Here is a 24,838-nt window from a genome sequence, read left to right as displayed (position 1 = left end):
AAATCAGAGAATTTGGGATTTTTTAAAGCAGAGAAAACCAGCCAAAAGAAATCCCTGCCCATGAGTGAGATCTTGTTTGGGGAACCCTAGGGCAGCCTCCCTTTTCTAAAGACATAACAAGATCAAGGTGTGGGAGGCTAGCTGAAGGGAAGATTGCCCAAAGAAAGCTGAGAGGGTGCCCCAGAGGCCTCACCGCTACTCCTGGGGCATGGACCTGTTACAGAATTCCTTGCTTCAAAGGGCATAATTTTGCAACTATATGAGAATTATACAGACAGTTAACATTCCCATGGTATATACCATGTGTTATAAGCATAATATCTGCCACCTTTCATGATTTAAGGCAATACTTATAGGAGTTGGATGTAGTGCAAGATGAAATGAAGAGTGATTTAATGGAAGCAATGGAGAAACTTTGCCATTCAAAACTACCACAGCAGAGAGCATCACAAACTCATATTTATCATCTGATTTTACTCATTGTTTATTCAAGTAAAAATTAATAAAACGCCAGATTAACCTTGCTGCATACATACATCACATTCTTTGGATTTATGCTTTTAAAATCTTAATTTTGGATACAAACATTTGCAACCAATTCACTGTTTCTTCAAGTTCTTTCACGGTTTTTTTTTTTAAAACTCATTGCAATGAGTCAGGGCATCTAACAGTACTAAACTGCAAATTCTAGTATTATTTACTTCCATAAAGCTTTATTTCTACAATATTACATTTTCAGATAGCATGCCACTAATCTACAGAGGGAGTAGGGCATCAAGTGCCTCCATAAAATAAAAGTTAAGCTTCGTTTGAAATAGTCAAATAGAATTTGAGTGTATAGCTATCACAACGCAACAGGCGTTCTTAGGGGGTAGTCTCTTATTGAACCAACTACATGGCTGGAATTAAGTTAGACAAACTCTTGAATTTCTTCAGTTTTGTAATTGCTCCATTCACTCTTTAATTTAAAGCAGGGGTGCTCAGCCTCTGGCCTGTGGGCCAAATGCAGCCCACAGAGCCATATCTGGCCTGCAGGCCCTCCCACAGGTCAGGAAATTTAAGGGTGGGGGAGCAGTGACAGCTGGTAGTGGCACTCTCCCCTGGCTGCCAAACTCCCACATATGCTCCCCCTGCACAGCAAGATTGGGGCTGGGCCAAGCATCCTTCCCCCTGCCACTAAGTCAGGGCCAGGCTGCCCCATGCCATGAAACTGTGGCTAAGTCATGCCCTCTTCCCCCATGGGAGCCAGGTCAGGTCAGGGCTTTGCCCCCTTCTATGCAGGAAGATAGGGCCCTGTGATGCCCTGGCTGTGCAGGAGGAGCAGGCATGGGAATTTGGCAGCCATTACTAACTACCATTGTTCCCCCACCCTCAAGTTCCCTGACCTGTGGGTCAGATGCTAAGGCTTTGTGGGCTGCATTCGGCCTACAGGCAGGAGGTTGGGCACCCCGCCTTTAAATGAAAAGAGCAATTACGAAATTGAAGTTGTCGTACATGCTGACTAACCCTTTCATTATGAAGAACACCTTGCAGTCAAGAGCTTGTCTACCTTGATTCCAGCCATGCCCTTGGTTCAATAGAAGTGCTGGATGACAGCCTGCAGACAGACCGGCCACTGCCCACCCAGCTCACAGGCCAAAAACATCAGGCAACCATGACGGAAAGAGATCCCGCAACTCGCGCTCTCCAAACAGCGCCCATCCCTTGCCACAGAGCTTCCATCCTTGCAGGTTTTTAAGCACCCCCGAGCTGCCACCTGCCCTGCGGCTCTGCCCGGCGCGCGGCTCCCACCCGACGTCACCGGGTTCGGCTCGGGAAGCGCATGCGTTGACGCAGGAGCCCCGAGCTGCGCGGGACCCCCAACTGCCAGGTGATGGGACAGGCTGCTGCCAGCCCCCGCGCAGGCGCTCGGGACCGGGATCCCTCTCCCCCTTGCCTGCTGACCCCCCCCCCCCGGGGGGCGCCCCCCCCCCCGCGCCGCCGCTGCCATCTTGTCCCACACCGGTTCCTCCCCGTTACTCTGTCAAGCTCCTTCCGGCCACTTCCGGCGGGCGCTACACCAACGAGTCCTCCCCGGAAGTCCAAAGCGGCCCCCACCGCAGCGTACACCCGCACAGGCGTTGAGGCGGTCGGCTGGGTCTAGCTCCACTAACTGCTGCCGCGACGGGGCGGGGCTCGACACAGGCACCACCCCCTCGCCTGTACGCGCCTTCCACGGCCCGCAGTTTCGTTCTCTGGCGGGAGGCGGGGCCAAGGGGCGGGAGGAGCCAATGAGCAGCCGCTGACCCAGAGCCGCAGGGGGATAGGGCTGCGTGTGGAGCGCAGGCCGGGAGGTTACGTCACGTTCGCGCCTCGTGCCTCGGTGCTCCACGGCCCCGACTGGATACACTCCGACTTGCCGCTCCTGACCCATGAGCCAGGGACCGGCCTGTGCATGTCCCGCTCGCAAGGTCTCACGGTTAGTTTCCCCAAGCCCTGTCCCCCTGAAACAGCCCGGCCGTCAGTTGTTCCTGCGCCTTGGCACCAATGCGCAAAGCCCAGGGCAGCCAGGAAGGCTTGGCTGGGGCTTGAGAGGAGGCGGTGAGCAAAGCTGGCACTAAACGAAAGAAGGGGTAATAATCCTTGGAGGCTTTTAAGGCCCAGCTTAACACAGCCTGGGCTGGAGTGATCTAGTTGGAGAGGGTCCTGCTTTGAGCAGGGGGTTGGACTCAGGGTTTCTCCATAGGGTTGCCAACCCTCCCCGAGTGGCCGGGAGTCTACCAGAATCATCGCCCGTCTCCCAGTGACTATGGAAAGCAACCTGGGAGATTTTAATAGGATATTTTAAGAAAATGAAATTAATGAGTTATGTAACAGTGGGGGCGGGGGAGGGGAAATCTCCCAGAATAGCTTCAGTCAAAGTTGGTAACCCTATTTCTCAATGCATGGGTCACAATCCAAAAGTGGGTTATATGATTATATTAAAGGGTGCCAGACAAACTTTACAGATGGATTCTCCTTTAAAGGAGAAAAACATGGGAAATGGTGCCCTTTCCCTTGCAAGCTGGCAGAGGTCCGGCCTGCGAGGGGATGCTGGGGCACCGCCTGGCCTCCCACACACACATGCACACACCCTGCCCCAGAACCCATTGGTGACACATGCATGTGGGCGGTCACCACTCCCCCCCCTCCCCCCCAACATCATCTGCGGGCGGTTGCTGATTGCCACTGGCCACCACCAACGCTGCTGGTGGCATCTATGGGTGGTCACTGATTATTGGTCAGCGCTCGCCAACCCCACCCTCCTGCCGACATCACTGCGGCCACCTGTGGGAGCCCCCCCCCGCCACTGCTGCCACCGGCTGAGGGCAGTCGTTGTACCCCGCCAGCCTCTGGGGGCACACGTTCATTCCACACCCACCCCCGGCCTCGCACACCAGGAGGCTGGGGCAGCGGGGCAGGAGCAAAGGGCACTGGGTCAGGACAGGTCCTTGTTTATAAATGGGTTGTGGTACAACAAGGCGGCTGAGAACCACTGGACTAGATGACCTCCTGAGGTGCTGTCCAACCCTCATGTTCTGTGAGCCTGTGATAAGAATGGAGGAGTCATGGGGCTGGGAGAAATGCAGAGCAGTAGAGAAGCGCCAGGAGGAGGGAGAAGAAACAAGAAGCAAGTCTTTTGAGTACAAAGTATGACACAGCTGGTCACACTGTGATGGGGTGGGTTCATCTTTGAGGAGGACTGGTGTTGCATATCAAGGGTAGCTACATCTGGGAGAGGTTAAAAACCCACTTCATGAATATCTTGGGGGAGAAAACAACAGGGGTGGGGTTATGCTTACAGGTGGAGCAGTATGGGTCTGCTTAATCAGGAGCAGGAGGTGAGTAAGGCCTTTTTGTGTAACGATCAGGACAAGCCCTGTGGGATTTGATTACCCATATACCCTGTTGGCCCTGTCAGGCCACACCTCTCGTAGGGTGACCACCTTTTCAAAAGGGGAAAGCAGGACACATGCCTGCCTTCTGCCCCCCAGCCTCCACCTCTGCCACTGCTAGCAGAATGGCTGGACCAGATCCAAGCGGGACAGATGCGGGCTTAGGGCTCTCCGCTTTGCTGCCTTTCCCTCAGGAGCCCTGCGCCCCCAACAGCAGCAGGGGGTGCACCTCCCTGCTGCTGCCGCTGCTCCTGGCAGGCAGGCAGGGGGTGCCTTGCCATGGCAGCACAGCCAACACTGCCCAGCGTGGGGCAGGGTGGGGAGCCCCGAGCCTACAGTGGGCAGCCCGCATCCACCCCCTGTATCCTGCTCCAAGCAGCCCCTGCCCAAGACTCTGAATCTGGGATAAATGCTGTCCCAGGGTCATGCAGCCCTGACTGTCCCACCCAATTAGGGACAGATGGTAAGGCTGTGCAAAATTTTGCCGGCAATTTCGTTTCAAGCTCAAAACACTGAAATCGAAACAAAACGGGTAGCTTCAAAACAGCCTCTAAATGAAACTAGGCAAGTTGAAACATTCTGAAAATTTCAAAATGTTGGGAGTTTCAAAGCTCAAGCTGGACTTGCCTGCAAGGAAACATAAACTAAAGTGAGGAGAGGGAGGGGGATGAGGGGCAAAGGTGGCGGGGGGAAGGAGCACTCTCATTATTGACTGTGTAGCTGGCCAGTGACTGCCATCCTTCCCTGAGGTCCCGTCCAATCCCAGTGCTCTGGAGGAGGGATGGAAAAACTGCATAAAAGGCAGCATTGTTTGAACTGCTCTGCTTTCTGCCTTGGTGTCAGTTGAGTGAGGGCGCACCTTAACACACACATACAGTGTCACCTACCTATGTCACGAGTTTTGTCTGTCAGCAGCTAGAGGTGCAGGGCCCCAGAACCCAGACTGCCCCTGCACCTATCTCCTCAACAGCTGGCAGGCTTCCGGGCCTAGCAGGCCTGCACTTTTCACCCCGCTATGCTGCAAGACAGACAGTCCCACAGGCACCCATGATACAAGTTTTGCTTGTCAGCAGCCAGAGGTGCAGGGCCCCAGAAGCCCCGGCACCTATCTCCTTGACAGCTGGCAGGTTTCGTGGCCTCAGCAGGGGCTAGCAGGCCTGCAGGTTTTATTCTGCTGCGCCTGAATACACGCAGTGTCACCCATGTCACAAGTTTTTTGCTTCTCAGCAGCTTGAGGTGCAGTTTTCCCCAAACCCCTGCATCTATCTCCCTGAAACTTGGCAGGCTTCATGCCCTCAGACAGGGCTATCATTCCTGCAATGTTCATCCAAATCAGACCAGAAATGACAGTTATAGGCCGTTTTGAGCTTCCCCATTATAGCCAATGGGTGAAATGTGGAAACAGCAAAACTATTTCAACAAAACAAAATGGACCAGCGGTTGAATCGAAACAAAATTCTAAATGAAATGTTGTTCCATCAAAACATTTAAATGCAAGTCAAAATGGAATGGTGCCGTTTCGCACAGCCCTAACAGATGATCACCCTACTCTCTTTGTTGGCTCTCTGATACTACATAAACCAGTACAGCCAGTTCCACGGTCAGGTTGTTAGTGACTAAACTGGTGTCCCCACCTGGACTAGCCTGGGTGAGGAGGGTGTGTGAACACCCAGCAGAACTATACACAAGACCTGTCAAAAGGCAGATGAGCTCCTGTGAGCCACTGGCCATCCATGTCTGGAGAGGAAATGGGCACCACACCAGGTCTGAGGTATCTAAGGTACCCCAATAATTGCAGTGGCCTCAGGACTGACTCGACTAGACTATATACCCTGTTGGAACAACAATGTAGCAGGGCACAGGTTTTGGAGGCTTCTCTTTTGGTTTAAGGTGGAGGTGCAGCCATTGATTCTGATTAACAGGGATTGATTGAGAATCAAAGTGGAACCTAATTCGAATGAAACTGATAAAAAATGATAAAGAGTTTGCCACCAAAGAAGGCATCAATCAAAGAATGAGGACAATGGACTTCAGAAAAGCAGACCATAACAATGTCAAGGAACTGAGAGGTAGGGTCTTTTGGGACAATAACTTGGCTGTGTGCTAGCCTGACCTTATGCACCCATTTTCTAGCCCAGGCAGTTCCTCTTTGGTCCAGAAATTTGGCAGCAGCAGAGCAGTAAGTAACACTGCCACTGCTGCCTAATTTCCAGCCCCTTGAGAACCCCCACAGGTTGGATCTGGCCTGTGGGTCAGGGGGTGTGCACCACTGGGCTACACAGACATAACAATTGTATCACTATTAAAGATTATGAATACAGGCTGTTAGAAAGCAACTGTAATATCTGGACAATTCTGTAAGGCACACAAGCGTAGCAAAACCACTCTAGCTTTAACCCTCTTCATCCAGGGTCAAAGTTAAGGCAGTTTATTGCCCTCCCCTTTTAAAGCAGCTACAAAGGTATGTTTGTTCATCCCCCAAGAGATATAAAAGTACAGGAGAGCCAGCAGTTATTGAAGGAGACTCATAAATGCATTGCAACAAACTCCTGATATAAAGGAAAGAACGGATGCAAAGTGAAATACCATTATAGCTGCATTTGGAACACCTCAGTTACTAAAAACCAAAAAAGGAAGCAAAGACACATGACTGAGTATAAAGGAATAGGGCAAAATGTGTTTCAGTTTTCAGGGAACATGAAAGCAAGAAAAGATTCTAAAAATAAATTAGGAGTAAGAGCTATAAATAGATTAGGAGGAAGAGAAAAACAAAGGGAAGACTCTTTCAAAATAATAAAGCAGATGATGATGAAAAGAAGGGTAAGTATCCCATGCCTCTGCTTTAAGTCACAAAAAGGTAAACTGTTACTAAATACTTAAAAAAATAATTTTAATTTGACCAGGGTATGGCCAGAGTATGGAAAAATCTCTCTAGTCAGCAAAGCCCGATGAAATTTACCCATAAAGTACTTAAGAACCTAGCCAAAGTAATTTCTGAACCACTAATAATCATCTTGGAGAATTTGTAGAAGATGTGGGAGGCTCCAGAGACCATAGAACAGCAAACATGGCACCTATTTTTAAAAGAGGGGGATCCATAAAATTCCAGACCTGCAAAGATACTGGAATCACCTGGAAGATAGGAAGTGTTTAAAAAAATAAAAGAAACAGCAAACACTGATTTGTCATGAACATATCACATCAAAATAATTTACTTTGATTTAATGGGGTAACTAGTTTAGTGGATAAAGAGAAAGCAGAAGTATTACTGGTATATCTTGACTTTCATAAAAGGCAAGGATTTTTTTTTTTTTAGTGAGGCTTTTGACACTTTCACACAAGGCTTTCCTAAGCAAGGTAAGGAGGTATGGTCTATAAATCACCACATGTAATCACCATCAGATGCATGTACAACTGGTTGAAAAACATAAATTCTAAAGATCTACGTGTCAATGTTCTCCGTCAAACTAGGAGGGCATCTCAAGTGGATCCCGCATGGATTTGTCTTGGGCTCAGTTCTATCCAATATTTTCATTCATAGATGTTAGGGTTGGAAGGGACCTCAATAGATCATCGAGTCCGACCCCCTGCACAGGCAGGGAAGAGTGCTGGGTTTAGATGACCCCAGCCAGATGCCTATCTAACCTCCTCTTGAAGACCCCCAGGGTAGGGGAGAGAACCACCTCCCTTGGGAGCCCGTTCCAGACCTTGACCACTCTAACTGTGAAGAAGTTCTTCCTAATGTCGTCTAAATCTGCTCTCTGCTAGCTTGTGGCCATTATTTCTTGTAACCCCCGGGGGCGCCTTGGTGAATAAAACCTCACCAATTCCCTTCTGTGCCCCCATGATGAACTTGGATTCATAACTTATTCATTCATAACTATGAATGAATAACTAGGAAGACATAGTTTTACCATAACATTTTCTGTGGAGTGACCTCTCTTTTCTTCTTGCCACAGAACTTCATTTGCTTTAGCCACACCTATAAAATTAGCAGATGAAGCCACACCAAGGGGCTTACAAGCACTTTGGATCAGGCAGTATCATCTTCAGAGGCTATAAAAAAATAAGTCAAGAAACAAGCAGATCCAGGATTTGATAAGGGGGGGGTGGGGTGGGAACAGAAACCAGTCCTCCACTGGTGGCTGCACCCTCTGCTCCCAGTCTCTTCTGTCCCCCACTTCCCACTGGGGTAGGCAGACCATGCCCTGGGAGCAGCAGGTGGTGACTAAGTCCCAAAGAAGGTAAACATTTCCCTAGTCCCTTCCCCTTTGCTCAGAGGCACGTCCCTTCCCTTCCTTTCCCTCTCCCATCAGTCACTGCTGGTGTCCCTGCAGTCCCAAGGGCAAGGGGAGGTCCTATCCTCCTCCAGCCAGGCTGTGCAAGGGCTGGGCTCAGCGTGGGATGGCAGCAGCAGCAGGTTCTGTTTCTCCATGCCTTGTTCCAGGCTGATGGGAAACACCCAGCTGGAGTGGGACAGGGGCTTCACTTGCTCCTGGGATAGCAGGGACACCTGCAGTGGCAAGCAAGGCAGTGGCCATGACGGGGAGAAGAGGGAATGTGCCTCTGACCACAGAGAAAAAGGAATGGAGGGAAATTTTTACTTTCTTTGGGATTTATGTCCTGGACATAAGTCCCAAAGTTCCGGCTGCATAATCAGGAAGGAAGGTGCAGTCACACCACTGCACCTCCTCTGGATCTACCCCTGGTTAGACAAATATCTGCTGGGGGTGCTTCAGCTATCTTTGATCTTGCCTGGACTAGACGATAAGTTGTGGCCCCTATATTTCTATGACAATTCACAGACAACCCTGTAAGCTTTCTATCCAAGCATGACCTATATTGAAATGTGTTCCCACCCCCTGGGGACTTCTCTCCCATGCTTCCTATTATTTATTAAATGATCTCCCTACTCTTGCCAAGGTACTGCACTCATTTTAATATCACACCTCACTTCTCTCAGCATTTCTAGAAATAAAAACTTCACAACTTGCAAAAACAGGCAATATATAAAAGTAACAGCAAAATATCATTTCTAACTTTGCATTTCTTTGTAGATCCTGGCATTAGGGTAAAAAAATAAATAAATCGGGGTAGGGTTGTTGTATGCGAATTCAGAGCAGAAAGGGCATTGTTTCTGAAAAAAAACAAACCAGTAAGACACACTTCTGTATTCCTTGTACATCCAGTCTTTCACTGGGTGATAGTTCTCTGGTGTACGTGCGATTTAGAACTACCGATAGATATTCATTCATTAAAGAAATCTTTGGATTCCGGCTGTAGGACATTTTGAAGTTTCAAAATTAATTACATCAGCATTAAATGTGTTGCGACAAGAATGCATATCAAATACAGGAGGAGAGGACAGAGTTGTTCATGTATTTATTGGACAGAAAAATGTTTCTAAAACAGGGTTAAACAGACTATTTTTTGTTTTCGAATTATGGCCCATCATCCAGTTTTTCCCTTTCTGAACACGTCCACATCATGTGACCAACATGAATATTTGGGTATAGTTTTTTACCAAAATGAAGGTGTATGCAAGGGAAACAATATTCTTTCTGGAAGGGTTCAGAATTCCAATTACCACTTACTAAGGAATGCCCTTTTAAAGCCATCAACAATGTAACTATATATATTTTTACATACATGTAACTTTGTTTTCAACCCCCCCTATACTTTTTAAAACAAAGATTAATTTATTAAAAGAAATTTTCACCATGGTAGCAAAACCCAAAAAACTACATTTTATCAAAAGTATAAAATTCACTAGAAAATACTGTCCTTTTTTTGCCAAAATGTTACATAAAACCTTTTGATTGTACAGATACAACCGTTACAAAAGGAAATAGTACTGAATACTCTATACATAGTGCTTTTTGATATGTACCACATATGCTGAATCCAAGAAAAAATACAGATAAACAAATACTAGATTGTGAAATTAAGCCATTCTAGTGCAAATCTGAATAAGTTACATCCTGAAATTAAATTGCATGCAAGATTGATGCTAATATTCTGAAGCTATAACTGAAATAAATCAACTACATTAAACATGTAGTTTTATTTTCATTACTTTTCCCACACCCAACAGTACAATTTGTTTTTTTTACACTAGAGCTCCTAAAATATTTACAACCTTCTTCCAATAAAATATAACAGTTAAATATATTTGAAAATAAGATTTTTTTTTCCATAAAATATACTGATTTTTTTTTTCTATGTACAGGTTTTGCCAGACATAACCAAGATCAAGAATGAAACTACCTCCTGGTAAACAGTTTTACACCATCAATCATTAAAAAAAAAAAAAAAAAAAAAAAAAATCACCTGGGGTGGGAGGGAGGAGAACCCTTTAAACTACATTTAGGAACAAGCCTGAACAACATTTTTTTTAACATTAGACAGTGCAATACAGAGTCAATGATTGAGGCCTAAAGTATACTATTTCAGAAATCTACATTTCTTTGGTTATTTCAAGTCACGTCTCTATTTTTATCATCGTTTTGGTGGGTACAAATAAAGGTATGCCAGTTTTACCTTAGAGAGCTAGAAAATAGTTGAATGGGATTAGTATAACACATCTATTAACTCTCTGGGAGTCAAATCCACAAGTTTTGACAGTATTATTTTTACTTTTTTTCAGACAAAAAAAATCTAAATAAACTTGAATGGTAGTTTTGCCTGAGTAAGTATCAAGTAAAAACTAAAGGCATTATTGGTCCCTGCAGATGTCTTCCTTACCAACATGCATGGGGTAGTGCTACTTCTGTAGAATGCTTCCATCTTTTCACGTGCTAGGACAAAAGGCTCTGTAGAGGATCCCCCAGGGTTTAATGCTCCATGGGTATAGAGACAATGGAATGGACTCACTCAAGTTCTGCTACCTTAGGGCCATAGAAGACAGGGCAAGTTACTGTGTACAAAGGCTCTGATTCTGCAAACACCCAGAACATGCACAGCTTTGAGTCAAAATTTGTAAAATACACAGCATATACAACATTTTACAGCGTTTCTCTGCTTCAAAGCAGTTGGTTGAGCCTGGCTAGCACAGCTATTTAGGAAGTCATGCCTGGGATAGGACAGGGTAATGGTTGGCTGTGCAGAGAGATGGTGCTGCTGTTGGAGTGAAACCAGCAGCTTCTTCCACCCACTGACAAAAAAGATAGAGGAGCCTTTGTAACTTGAAGCTGTTGAGTGGATTCCACTTTCTTACTAGTGATTAGCAGAATATTCAACTCTTCAGATTTTGTCCCTCTCTGCTTTGATGGGGAGACTCTTCTTTACCCATAAACCTATGGGTTCTGATTTGCAATGGCTTTGTACCTGTGGGGCCATGTACATCTGCACAAGGTAACGGAAACAGCCTTCTGTTATTCGTTTTGCCCAGATATAGTTTTACTAACAGAAAAGAAGCAGGTGTGTAACCTCTTGCACTCTGGTTAAGAAAGCATTTGGGACCCCAGACAGCTTGTCTGAAGTGTGGCAAAAGAATGAAATACTTATGGCAGAAAAAGAAAGGAATAGTTTCATAGTAGTTTCGTAGTAGCTAGGGTCAGGAGGGACCTGAACAGATCATCTAGCCTGAACCCCTGCCACAGGCAGGAATGAATGCTGGGTTCACAAGACCCCAGACAGGTGATCATCAAACCTCCTCTTGAATTTGCCCAAGGTAGGGGCGAGGACCACTTCCCTGGGAAGTTGGTTCCAGATTTTGCCCACCCTAACTGTAAAATATTGCCTTCTGATCTCTAACCTAAACCTATTCTCCATCAGCTTATTACCATTGTTCCTCATCACCCCAGGTGGTGCTGGGGAGAAAAGGGCTCTGCCTATTTGCTGTTGATCTCCCCTGATGAGCTTGTAGGCAGCCATCAGGTACTCCCCTCAGCGTCCTCTTGCTGAACAGGTTCAGGTCCTTCAGTCTCTCCTTGTAGGGCCTGTCCTGCTGCCCTCTCACCAAGCGGGTGGCCCTCCTCTGAACCCTCTCCAGGCTGGCCACATCCCTTTTGAAGTGCAGCGCCCAGTACTGGATGCAGTACTCCAACTGCGGCCTGATCAAAGTCGCATAGAGGGGGAGTATCGCCTGTCTGGACTGGCTTGAGATGCACCTTTGGATGAATGACAAGGTATGGCTGGCCTTGCTGGCTGCGGTCTGGCATTGGCAGCTTATGTTCATCTTGGAGTCAATAATGACTCCAAGATCCCTTTCCGCCTCTGTGCTTTCAAGAAGGGAGCTCCCCAGCCTGTATGTATGCTGTGGATTCCTTCTCCCAAGGTGCAGCACCCTGCATTTGTCTACATTGAACCCCATCCTATTTGCGTCTGCCCACTTTTGTAGTCTGTCTAAATCAAGTTGCAGACTCTCTCTCCCTAGAAGTGTGTCCACCTCACCCCACATCTTAGTGTCATCAGCAAACTTGGACAGTGTGCTTTCCACCCCCTCCAGATTGCTGATGAAGATGTTAAACAGTGCAGGCCCGAGGACCAAGCCCTGGGGTATCCCACTGCTCACATCTCGCCAGGTTGAGTACAACCCGTCCACCACTACTCTCTGGGTGCGCCCCATCAGCCAATTTTTTACCTATCCAACTGTGCAGGCATCAATGCCGCAGTCACTTAATTTATTGATGAGGATGAGAGGCAGTGTTGAAGGCCTTCTTAAAGACTAGAAAGACTATGTCCATAGCGACACCATCATCTAAGGATTTAGTTACTTAGGAAGAATCTGAAATTTTTTCATAAAGATGTTCTATAAAATTTCCAGTTCTGCTCTGCTGTGCAGGATTCACAAGAGTATCAGTATTCTGCTGAAGCCTTTATATTATTTACGGTATTTTATTCCAAGGAGAACTTAAAAAACTAGCCATTTTGTAAGGAAGGACCATTGGTCAAATGTAAACTCTCCATGAGCTGCCTAAACCTGCTTCTGGTTTAGGACTCGAGAATAAAACTCCATGAGTCCAGTAGTATGTCTCTATCACAACAAATCAAATCAAGTTAATTATCAATGGGGTTACAGAGAACTTGTGCGTAGAGCTGGGTTACAGAGAGGTGTGAGGAAGACTGACAGCCTTGTCTCCTTGTTTTTCCATAAAAATTTTATATAAACTTGATGAAATTAAAAGTGAATCCTCAAAAATGGCACAAGAATAACAACATTTCGGGCCTAGGAAGGATTTGGAAAAAACAAACAAAAAACCCAACAAAACAAAATCCAAAACATGCCACTATTATTCAACAGCATCACTCAACCCATTCCCTCTGTGGGACAAGGGCATCTCCTGACATTGAACCTTAAACAAAATCTACTTCTGCACTGTGTGCATGAAGTCATACCCCACCACCCAAAGCCTCTGGAATGGCTATTCAACAGTGTGATTTATTGGCACAACAGGTTATATCTCCAGTGCACGCCAATTACAAAAGCAGAGCTCCTAATCCAGTGTTCCCTTCATAGGATGTGATTCACAGTAGAATCACCATGATCTTTCTTCATTCCTTGGATTAGGTCATTCGGAAGCCCGAGGATCTCTCTTCTTTTTTTAAAACCCAATTAAGTGGAATCTCCATATGTACAGTATAAACATTACCTTTTGCAGGTACAGATAACAAGAACAGGTAAAAATTAAGGCAAGGTAGAACTGAAAATGTACAATGATATTCATGATACAATCACACTTGTAATTACTTCAGATTTGGACAGATTTTTTTTTAGTTCCAAATAAAACCAGGACAAAAAGCTGAAGAATAATCAAGTCAGCATCTCCAAACATGACGTTTACTTCTGGAAACTCACTGTACAATCCAGTGCAGACAACTATCCTGTCAGAAGTGCATGACAACAGTTCTTACCTAGTAAAGGGGGCCAGAGTAACAAGTGTAAATGAACACATTCTTAGTAATGCTCAACTGAGAATAGGAGAAGAGAACTCTACAGAATTAAAGTTTCTCTGATAATAGTCAGAAGAGAAATAGTAATAGATATATAGACTTCTCTGTTATTAGTGGTTTTGAAAGATCTCAGTGAAACAGAACCCAGATAAAACACCTTATAAGAATCTTTGTGCTAATTATTTATTTTCCCCAAAACACAGATTGATAAAAAAAATGGGAAAAAAGCATTTTTTCTAGGTCTGAACTAAAGAAATTATCCGTTTTTATACAGGTAGTTAAAAAAAAAAAAAATCAATGGAAAATAAACAGGTAGTTCAGATTTCCTGACTGATGCATCCAGGAGCTGTCTGCATGGGACAGCTCTGTATTTACAGCTCAGCATCATCCTGCAGCAGGTCTGCATCTTCATCATCCAACAAGAGGTCAGCTTCCATGACTTCATTCTCTTCCATGACATTACCTAACTCCTGAACAACATCGTCATCAAGGTCCTCCACATGTTTAATCAAATCCATATGATCCAGAGGGATCATACCATGTCCAACTGGCCCAGTAGTTCTTGCAATAGTAGCAGCCATTTCTGTTGCAACAGCAGCTTTTTGAGCCTTTTGCCTTTGTTGTTCTTCCTGTTGTCTGTGAGTCTTCATATGAGCATTGCGACTTTTGATTTTGAAAAACACCCTAAAATTTCAAGGGAACATTTTATTGCCATTTCAAATTCTATTTTGACTGTACTGAAAAACAAATAAATAAGCCCTGCTTCATTGACTTGAAACATATGTTGGTAAAGAGAAATCTACATTACCCCACTTTGAGGATTTCAGAGAGTACTAATTAGGTTTTTACAGCCTCCTAGTAATATAGGCCTTACTGTTTCACTTTTATTTAGGGTGTTTATATGGCTCCTCTATTACTATACCATCTGAGCCCTGCACGCTCTGCATAGCATGTACTTGCATAACCCTCCCATATGGTAGAGAAGTATATTTACCTCTCTTTAAGAGGCAAAGAAACTCAGGCACCAGGAAACTAAGGCTGAAATCCACAAAGGATTTAGAAGTTTACTAAGCTTTCTGGATCTGGACCTAAATAATTTGCTCAAGATCACCCTGGAGTTTGTGGTGAAACAGAAAACAAAAAGGCCAGTGCTGTTTCCCTCTCCTGGAATCAGGAGGCATAACCCTTGTATGTGGATGGAGTCAGAAAACAGAGAGAGACTGAATGTGATAAGCAAATGATCAAGCTCCAAAACATGATCCAGACCAGTCTCTCATGACTGACTAGGGTAGGAGTTTGGAAAGGGCACAGTTAATTGCCTACAAAGGAAACTCATGGTCCTTAAAAACAAACCTGGTGAATAAATCGCTTTTTTTTTTGAGGTTCTGTTTCTTCTGAATACAGGGGGAAAACAAGTAATAAAGAAACATTTACTTACTTGCCACATTCTTTACAAGGAAAAATTGTTGTTGGGTCCGTCTCACCACTTGTTGTGCTGTGTGCAGGTGAGCTTTTAACTGAACCGTGTCCACTCTGTGTCCCAGATTTTTGCTTAACGACTGAAACTGTACACCTTGTTTTTGTCATTGGATTGGTACCTCCATGAATACGGGCATGGCCATTTAGTGCTTGTCTGGAGCTGAACACCTGGTGGGGGAAAACAAACTTGAATTGCAACAGCAGCAAAGAAAGGAGACATGCATTCAATTTACATTTTGCTGATATGTCAACAATACCACTGGTTAAAAATGACACATTTGACCAAATTCTACTCTCCAATATACTCCACTGAAGTTAAAAAAATTCAGTTATTTCATTTATTCCTTTAACACACAAAATAATACCTAGCTCTTATTACATGAAGCTTTTCATGAATACATCTCAAAGTGCTTTATACATAGGCTACATGTCATTTGTGCCCTTTCTACAGATGAGGAAACTGAGGCACAGAGGAATGAAATGAATTTGCCCAAGGACATCTAGCAGAGACCAGTGACGGGGGCAAAAACTGAATCCTGGTCTCGAGTTCCTACCTAATGCCCTATCCACTGGATCAAACACCTCTCATATTGATAAAAGACAGCAAATACACGTACAGCACCACAGTTTGGCATTTCACAGATAAAAGAGGCTGCAGAAAGTGAGAGACTTTGAAGGGGTGGCAGGTCTATGGGTGCAAGTGGGATAGGTGGTGGTTCAGGGGATTTCTGTATTTCACTTTCCTCTTCTTTTACACATTTTCTGTCTTCTTCCACCTCTTCCTCATCCTCTAAAACCTCCTCTTCTCCACTTGTCTGAAATTAAAATTAAATTTAAGGAAAACTAAAAATGGGATCAAAGAATATTAAAAAAAACATAAGACAAGTGACAGCACAGAAACAGAGTGTGCCACCTAGCAATGTTTCATTTGCTGCAGTATTCTCACTTGCCCTGAACTGGATGTTTTGTGTGCGCTATATATGCAATAAAACCACAGCCACAAGAATAAATTGCAGCCCTTAAGAGTTCTGTAATGTTGCCCAAGACTGCCTTCAGCTTTAAATATAAAATCATGTCCCACAGGCACTATGTATCTTCAAATGTGACGCTTTATCTGGCTGGCAACATACAATGTACTCCAGTGAAGAGGTGTGCTAATAATATAAGCCTTTTAAGATTGCCTAAATACGTGTAGTACAAGGTATATAGTGCAGGACTTTTTTGCCAGCCCAGATAAACTGCTTTTCCAATGATACTTCCTATTAGACTAGAGAAATGTCTTGACTTCCTATATGCCATGGGTGCGCACACCCATAACAGTGGAACAATTCCAAACTGTCAGAGACTGAGAACTGGTTCACAATTCTTGCAGGACAGGGTGAGGACACACAACTACTGAACCACTTCCACATGGCACTGACTGAGACTCAGTTCACAACTCTATGACGTACTGTGGTTCCAACACCAGGGGGTAGGAGTAAGCACCCAGCCCGGCCTGCCTTCTACCCATGCTTTAGGGATCTTAGGGGGTGGGTGACCTGTGGCTGGGAGTGATTTGACTTTTCTGCTTCCCCTTGTCTCCTAAAATGTGAATTCAGTAAACTTCAACAGCCTGCAATTAATCAAAGTCTGCAGTGTGTCGGGGGGGAGAGAGAGGAAAGAGGCATGGGTGGGGTGTCAGGTGTTGGACCCATACTTTTTTGGTTCCCAGGACCAGGGTAGGGGCACGAAAAAGGCTACAGCCAAGTAGGGAGCAAGGACACAGCTGGTTGGTAGAAAAGAAAGCTTTTATTGAACAAGCAATGCAAGGGAACTTGTTGATAAAATGTACCAACAAAAGGGAAAAAAAAAGAGGGATGGAAGGATGCGGGGCAACAGAGTTCTGGCTGTGTGCCAGAGCAGCCAGTAGTAACAGGGCGGGGACTAGGGTGAAGAACAATGAGATGTGGGATGCCTGGAGGATTAACCAGGCATGCCTCAGAATGCTTGGCATCCACACATAACACTTCCCTTCCTTTTTTTGTGTCCTTGTGACAAGGTTTTTAGTAGAATTCACAGAATCGTTGGAATCTGACAGGTCATATCTCTGTGCCAGTTCAAATGGTTCAAAATACCATATCGCTTGTATACCACACGCCCCCAAATAAGACATGCACCTTGTTTTTGAAAGGCAGAGTGGTGGGGTGGAGGGAGAGAAAGTTTTTCCCAGAGTCATGGCTGACTATGCATCAGCTCACTTACCCTCAGCCAGCTCACTCACTGTTTCAAGCAAAAGTTAGTGTTAAGCCTCTCAGCCAAAAGCTACTACCAATTCAGTAGAGGCGATAAAAACTGCACTCCATCCTTTCGGCTTGCTGGCTCAGAGAGCAGCAGCAGCACTTTGGCACAGCGTCTCCATCGTTCTAATCTAGTGAAGAAAATCAAATTCCTCACACCCCAATTTTGGAGCTGTTTTTTTGGAAAATGGTGTGCATTGTTTATGAGTTAATACAGCAGCATTTGATTTCCATCCCACCCCCTGGTACCCTTTTGAACCATTACAGGTGACTAAACCAGTTTAACCTGTTTGCATGTCTGTCCACCTTATATTTAAATCACATTTAAAAACTGTTCTAAGTGTTGTGTGCATCCATAACCCAAAAATTATAGTAGCAAGCTAAATGCATACACACATGCATGCACATTGGGAAATTTGCAATAGTTTTTCCTGTATCTGTGTTACTAACAGAAGTCAAGACAGGTTGTGCATATTTTCAGACCAGAGTTAAGACACCACACTTGTAGCTTTTAATTACATTTTAGTTTCCATCAATCAAGCTGCACTTGTATAAAAAAAATAAAATCTCACTGTAGATTTATAAGCTTTACCGATGTTAGAGTTTATGGGGAGTTTTTTTTAAAGCTTACCAGGCATTCATCTCTCTTTTTTTCTAAACGTGTTCTGTGTTTCCGTCCCAGACGCATGATTTTCTTCCAAGTATAGTAGTATTCCACACACTGTGCAACTGTCTTAGACTTAACCTAGATCCAAGTGATAATAGCCCAGCATCAGTTTTATTGACAGTAACACATTATAAAAGGTTGAATTTTGTGTGCTATATTTAGGAAAAAATAGCAAAATGCAAAAAAATATAGATAACCTGAACACAACATATGACAGCTCAGAGTAATTTCTCTTTACTCCTAAGTAAACCACATATTTGTTTAATATATTTGAATGAAGCAAACTCCTGGAGGCTATTCCTAGATAAAGATTTCTATAAAAAACTATTGACTGACAGTATACATTGATAACTTTGGAGCAAAAAATCTTAGCAGAATATTATAGCTACCCCACCCATTTTCCCCAACCAAAAAGCCGTTAAAGGCAGCAGGATATGCAGTGTTCAGGTTTACTTTACATAAAGCAAACATTTTTCTTGCTGAAAAATGACAATTAAGGCATGCAATTCTGTCCCTCCAGATATGGTGGCCTCTCACGTTTCCTTTTTCTACAATGGAAATTTAAAAAAATACAGGCATCTCTCTAATACTAATTGTGGCATTCTATCACCACTGTGCGCTATGCTTTTTTAGTGCAAGAAAATCAGAATATGGAGACAAGAGTTTGGTGTCACATGGAATCTGGATACCTGGCTAACACACAGATTAACAGGTTAGGTCTAGTTCTCCAAGGTGCCAGGAGCTCTCACCTCTGTAGTGAGCAAGCCTAACACTGGTGAGTGAAGAAATGGATGCAGCTAACAAGAAAACAATAGGTTGAAACTGGCAGAGAACAGAGGCTTTCTTACCATTTTCTGTACAAAAAGAAAATCTTTGCTGTAAATGGACAGTGCATCCTTAAAAAGCTTTCTTTCGGGTTTCGTCCACTTGTCAGATCCTAAAATAAATAAATATACATTATAAACAGCTTGTCCAACTTCCAACATTTTTCCATATAGTATTCTAGCTGTTAGAACAGAGAAGTAGGAGTTAGAACTGTTGCTAATAATCCATGACAAGTGACAAATTAATTAGCTACTTAACCCCTCCATGTCCACCTCCATCCACAAAATAGGGCTGATGCTTATAAACTACTTCATGAGTGCCATGCAACTGCAAAGTGCTTTCTGGTGCTTGAATGGAGCTGCTATATAGTTGCCAAGTGTTAGAAGTAGGCATTTGCTTTTCTAGATTAACTCCCTGTGAAAATATAAGACTTCATCTCTGAGGATCAGTGTTTAATCTGGTGCAGACTGTAGAAAATAAGTCTGTGCTCTCATTCAGATCTTTAGTGAACAGGAGTCCAATACCAGAAGCACAAGAACTGTTCTGCTGGCTCAAAGCAGTGTCCTGTCTATAAGACTACAGCACTTGAGCATCAGAAGGAGAAGTAAGAAATCAGTCAAACACCAGGTAACCCGTATGAGAGGTTTCTTTCTAACTCTGACAGTGCTTAGTTTGCTTTTATCACTGACTTTTCTCTGAGTTATGCCAAATTCTTGGATTCAGTTTCATTGTGGTATTTATGCCACGTGTATAAAACTAGCCTTAGATAATTTAAATGTATTAATTTTAAATTTCTCAAAGTTACTGATTGTTCCTTAACTTCCTGTCTGACATCTCAGTCTAGCAAACAATGGCTCAACTTTACTCATTGAAAAAAGCTGGCGTATGCATCTTACCAGTCTTCAGTGGTGAAGACATTAGCTTCTCTGCAATGTCATTATTCCTCTGCTCTCTGAAGGCATTTCGACTCTTGAGGATAAAGTGATATTAGCTATCCCTACTTAAATTTACACAAAAGCTTTATATCAGCTTCATAGAATGGCACTGACCTCAAATTCTTAGTTTTATTAACTCTTCTATTATTGGCCCAAGTGTCTTTTTCTGACTTTCTGCTTTATAAGCAACCATGTCTCCCAGAGTGACTCTGCAGCTTACTATTTTCCCCTATTTGCATAACTCTGCCTTCATTTACATGTAATCCTTCCCTGGAATAGCCCGTCATTTTAGTCTTTCCATGGACTTGCCTATACAGGAAATTAATTGGGATTAAGATAGGGTGTGAATTTAAACATCAATTTCTGAATTACACTAGTTTGGAGTAAGTCATTCTTGTTCTGGAAAAAAATTATCCACACTTGGGTGGACAGGAGAGGGGGAAAGAGGACTGCTGCCAAGAATACTGGCATAAGCACCCAAATGGAGAAGCCAATGATCCCTCTACACGACTATGGGACCAGTTTTTGTGCAAATCCCTCCGCACCTCACTTCATTCATCTGTTGAAGTAGGAACAACAACATTTGCACCACAGGAATTTAAGGATGTGGAATTAAAGTATATTCATCTTCTCAATCCTGGTATGAGAAATGTTCAAGTGTTATTACTGACAGAATATACATTTTCCTTAATGTTATACGTTTTCCAAACTGAAATGACACAGAAGCATAAGATTCAGTGTCCAGCAACCTGCCTGATTGATCATTTTTCTTCCAATAAACTACTACAATGAAATAAGAGTTTATTTTATTGTACCCCTAAGGCAGATTCACATTTTTCAGTTTTCTTGTAGTTGTCATGAATCAGCAAAGATCCTAACCCGAATATGAGTTTTAGGTTTAGCAGGAAACAGCCTAAATAACTACAATAAAATCTGTGTAGGAAACATTACAGGAGAAAAGGTTGAATTCAAGTCTGGTTGCTAAAAATTTGATCTAGCTCTTTCTGGTGTAGGAGAAACAGAGATCATGTATAGAGGGATCTACCATGCAGTGGGAAAGATTTTGGACCTTAGAATATGGATCTGTTTATCTGTTCAGAGATTTAATCTACATTCCACTGTATTTGCCATAGTGTGACCATATCATTGCACTGATTAAATAACAGTAAATCCTTTCTACAAACTCAGGGGCTCTGGGTCTGATTCATTACTTTCACTAGAGTTACACCAATGTAAACCTGAAGTAGCACAGAGGTAAATCACCAAAGAAAAATGTACAATATATATTTCATATTTAGACAGAGGCACAAAATTTTGTAGAGTCTCTCTTTTCCTTCCTAATGTGAAAGTAAGGTTGAGAAGTTACACTGCCTAACTAATTAAAAAAAACCAAACCCTGCTGCAGTTCTCTCTAGGAGAGGCTACCTCTTCCCTAAAATTTCATCTTGAAGGCTGATAAAGGCTAAGGAGAGAGGCTCTCTCTAAAATAAAGAAATCAGGATATGCTTGCTCAAATTCAGCTGAAGCTAAATTTGAAGTGTATCAGGAAGAACTGGAGGAGAGGAACTCTAGACTGACTGTAAGCACTGCATGCAGCAAAGCCAAGAAGCTGGGGTCTTTTTAAAGTTTAAGAGACTCAGATATGTTTGCTCAGGTTGTCTATCAGCTCAGAACGTCCAATGTGTTTGGCAAATGAGTAAAGAGACTTCAAGTTTAAAACCTGCTTCCCTCAGCAGCCTGACAGTGTCTGAGTTTGCTGACCTTCAAGTCATGCTTCAAAGACAACTGTTCATTCACTTGTGTGAAGGGTGTCCTGTGGGGGGAGTGAGAGTATATCTTGTTGTTTGAGATTTTTTTTTATTTTCTTGAGTCAGCACTGCATTTTACTTTGATCTAGTCCTGCTTTAATCTAAGTACGTGTGCTATGGGGCTGCAATGATTGAATTCTATATAGTGGAGAAAAACCCTGTTAATCCAAATGCCACTACATTTAATTAAACCAATTCTTGAAACAGAATGTCTTTGTACAATCAGAAATACCTCTATGCCTACAATATCTGGTTGACATATCCCCATCAAATAAAACTATAACACAAGAGCTGGAAGTTGCTGAAGAGTGGTTATCGATATGAATTTTAACTTCAAGTTGTGCTGAAGAACTTTACAGAGTTGTTTTGTATCTTACTGCCTTACTACAGTTTTAATAGATTTAAGCCTGGTGAGTTTTTGGTTCATCATGTAGCATGATGACTGAAGTTCTGGTTCCTAGGTCTGCTTGAGAAATTCTGGTCCTTTCCCTCCACCTAGAAACCACACTCTGAGGACCACAGGTATAGTGGTGACCTGGCAAGTGTTACCAGTTAGCTTGAGAGGATCCTGAAGCAAGTGAAAGCATCCTCTTGTCTCTTCTTGTGTCATTGTAAACCTTCACAAGCTCTGGGAAATATCGTACTATGAAGAAAATGTTCCTTCTTCGCCCCATCCACTTCTTCTGATCTGTTCCCCCCTCCACTTGCACCAGTGATCCCATCCTATTCTCTGATCTCCCTCATACCTGCTCTCACACTTCCTTACCCACATTCACCTCCTTATACAAGCATGCTTGAGCTTCTTAAATTTCAAAAAGAGCCCAAATTCTTAGCCTTGATGTATGTGCTGTTTACAGTCTGGAGTTCCTCTCCTCCAATTCTACCTCATACCCTTCACATTCAGTTTCCACTCCTTTCACTTCACAGAAACTGCTCTCAAAGTCTCTAACTGATTACTTGCTAGCCAAAGATTATAAGTGGTACTCCATCCATATCCTCCTTGACCTGTAGCTGCCTCGGACACCATCAACCATGTTCCTTTTCTAGAAATCTGGTCTTTCCTTGCATCCTGTGACTATGTTCTCTCTGGAATCTCTTACTTCTCCAACTGCACATTAGCAGTGTTTTTCAGAGGATCACAGAAAATGAGGGTTGAAAGGGACTTCAGGAAGTCATCTAGTCCAACCCCCTGCTCAAAGCAGAACCATCCCTAACTAGACAATTCCCTGCTAAGCCAAGCTGTTCTTCCTGCACATCAGGATGGTTCATTCCTGCACCCTCAGTAAGGTTTCTTTAAAATACAATCAGCTCTCCTGGACTCCTCTCCTCCTCAGACTGGCCTCCCAGGGGATCCTGCCCATCAGTTCCCCGAGTGAGTCAAAGGCTGCTTTTCTGAAATGTAGGGTCCTTACTCTGCTGCTCTCCTTCCTTCTATTCGTGAGGATCATGTACTCAATAGTTTCATGGCCACTGCTGCCAAAGTTGCCATCCACTACTATATTCCCCACCAATTCTTCTCTGTAAGCAGTCAGGGCTTTATTGAGCCTAGGCCTTAAAACCTCCAAGGATGCAGATTCCACCTTTTCTCTAGGTAACCTGTTCCAGTGCTTCACCACCCTCCTTGTGAGAAAAGTTTTCCTCATATACAACTTAAACCTCCCTTGCTGCAACTGTCATCTACCACCACAGAACAGTCCAGCTCCACACTCTTTGGAACCAGCCTTCAGGCTGTTAAAGGCTGCTATCAGATCCCCTCTCAGTCCTCTCCTCTGCAGACTAAAACCCAATTCCCTCAGCATCTCCTCAGAAGTCATGTGCCCCAGGTCCCTAAAACATTTTCTTTGCTCTCTGTTGGACTCTCTCCAACATGTCCACATCCTTTTTTGTAGTGGGGGGCCCAAAAATGAACACAGTACTCCAGATGTCACCTCTCCAGTGCATAATGGAGTACTTCCCTCGATCTGCTGGCAATGCTCCTACTAATGTAGCCCAGTATGCTGTTAGGCTTCTTGGTTACAAGGGCACACTGTTGACTCATCCAGCTTATTGTCCACTGAAACCCCCAGGTCCCTTTCCTGAAGAGATGCTGGTTAGCCAGTCAGTCCCCAGGCTGTACTGGTGCATGGGATTCTTCCGTCCTAAGTGCAGGACTTTGCACTTGTCCTTGTTGAACCTCATGAGATTTATTTTGGCCCAGCTATACCCTCCAGTGTGTATCTACCACATCTCCCAGCTACGTGACATCTACGAACTTGCTGAGGGTGCACTCCATCCTGTCCGCCAGAACATTAATGAAGATATTGAACAAAACCAGCCCCAGGACCAGCCCCTGGGGCACTCTACTTGATACTGGCTTCTAGGGAGACATTGACCCATTGACAATCCAGCCAGCTGTCTATCCACCTTACAGTCCATTTATCCAACCCACACTTCCTCAGCTTGCTTGCAAGAATGCTGTGGGAAACAGTATCAAAAGCCTTGCTAAAGTAAAGGTATATCAACATCCACTGCTTTCCCCACATCCACAGATCCAGTAATCTCATCATAGAAGGCAATCAGGTTGGTCAGGCATGACTTGCCCTTGGTGAATCCATGCAGATTGTTCCTAGTCACCTTCTTCTCCTCCATATGCTAAGAAATGGATTATTTGAGGACCTGCTTCATGATTTTTTCAGGAACTGAGGTGAGGCTGACTGGTTTGTACTTCCCTGGACCCTCATTTTTCCCTTTCTTAGATATGGGCACTATATTTGCTCTTTTCCAATTGTCTAGAACCTCCCCCGATTGCCATGGTCTATAGCAGACTCCCACCATAACATCACCTTTGTTGCTCTCCTCTCCTTTACTCTGCCTTAACCCAGAGACTTTCAACAGACCTATCTCCAGTTTCAAACTGGAGCTCTAAGCAATCATACAGGTCTTTTACATACAGGACAACTTCTGCTCTGCCTGTCCTTCCTGAACAGTTTGTACCCATCCATGACAGTGCTCCAGTCATGCAAGCTATCCCACCAAGTGTACTTTTCCTCTCTCCAGCTTC

At 44.0% G+C, this 24,838-nt stretch overlaps 2 protein-coding genes and 1 long non-coding RNA gene across 8 annotated transcripts in view; 1 reads left to right on the top strand and 2 right to left on the bottom strand.

Moving 5' to 3' along the window:
- The window catches only part of MRPS10 (mitochondrial ribosomal protein S10), an 11,234-nt gene extending 9,338 nt beyond the window's left edge, over positions 1 to 1,896 (bottom strand). The window contains exon 1 of the mRNA XM_014521958.2: positions 1,550 to 1,896. Within this exon, the coding sequence (XP_014377444.1) occupies positions 1,550 to 1,564 (15 nt within the window). The 5' untranslated portion in view covers positions 1,565 to 1,896. The remainder of the gene's footprint in view (positions 1 to 1,549) is intronic.
- A 389-nt stretch (positions 1,897 to 2,285) lies between these two features.
- Positions 2,286 to 11,546, top strand: LOC102388867. Its single transcript, XR_324362.3, has 3 exons — positions 2,286 to 2,458; positions 5,805 to 5,983; positions 10,144 to 11,546. It is a non-coding gene; the product is annotated as an uncharacterized LOC102388867 (long non-coding RNA).
- A 985-nt stretch (positions 11,547 to 12,531) lies between these two features.
- The window catches only part of TRERF1 (transcriptional regulating factor 1), a 103,428-nt gene continuing 91,121 nt past the window's right edge, over positions 12,532 to 24,838 (bottom strand). For 5 of the 6 annotated variants that reach the window (XM_014521966.2, XM_006027969.3, XM_006027968.3 and 2 more), the window contains 5 exons: positions 19,079 to 19,167; positions 18,195 to 18,308; positions 15,905 to 16,102; positions 15,247 to 15,455; positions 12,532 to 14,492 (listed from right to left, as the gene is read on the bottom strand). In XM_014521966.2, coding sequence (XP_014377452.1) covers positions 14,180 to 14,492; positions 15,247 to 15,455; positions 15,905 to 16,102; positions 18,195 to 18,308; positions 19,079 to 19,167 — 923 coding nt within the window. In that variant the 3' untranslated portion in view covers positions 12,532 to 14,179. The remainder of the gene's footprint in view (positions 14,493 to 15,246; positions 15,456 to 15,904; positions 16,103 to 18,194; positions 18,309 to 19,078; positions 19,168 to 24,838) is intronic. The other variant, XM_014521965.2, reaches the window with a different exon arrangement.

The sequence above is a fragment of the Alligator sinensis genome, unplaced genomic scaffold, assembly GCF_000455745.1.
Source record: "Alligator sinensis unplaced genomic scaffold, ASM45574v1 scaffold633_1, whole genome shotgun sequence".
In the NCBI taxonomy this organism is placed as follows: domain Eukaryota; kingdom Metazoa; phylum Chordata; order Crocodylia; family Alligatoridae; genus Alligator; species Alligator sinensis.
This window is presented reverse-complemented; position numbering and strand designations above follow the sequence as displayed.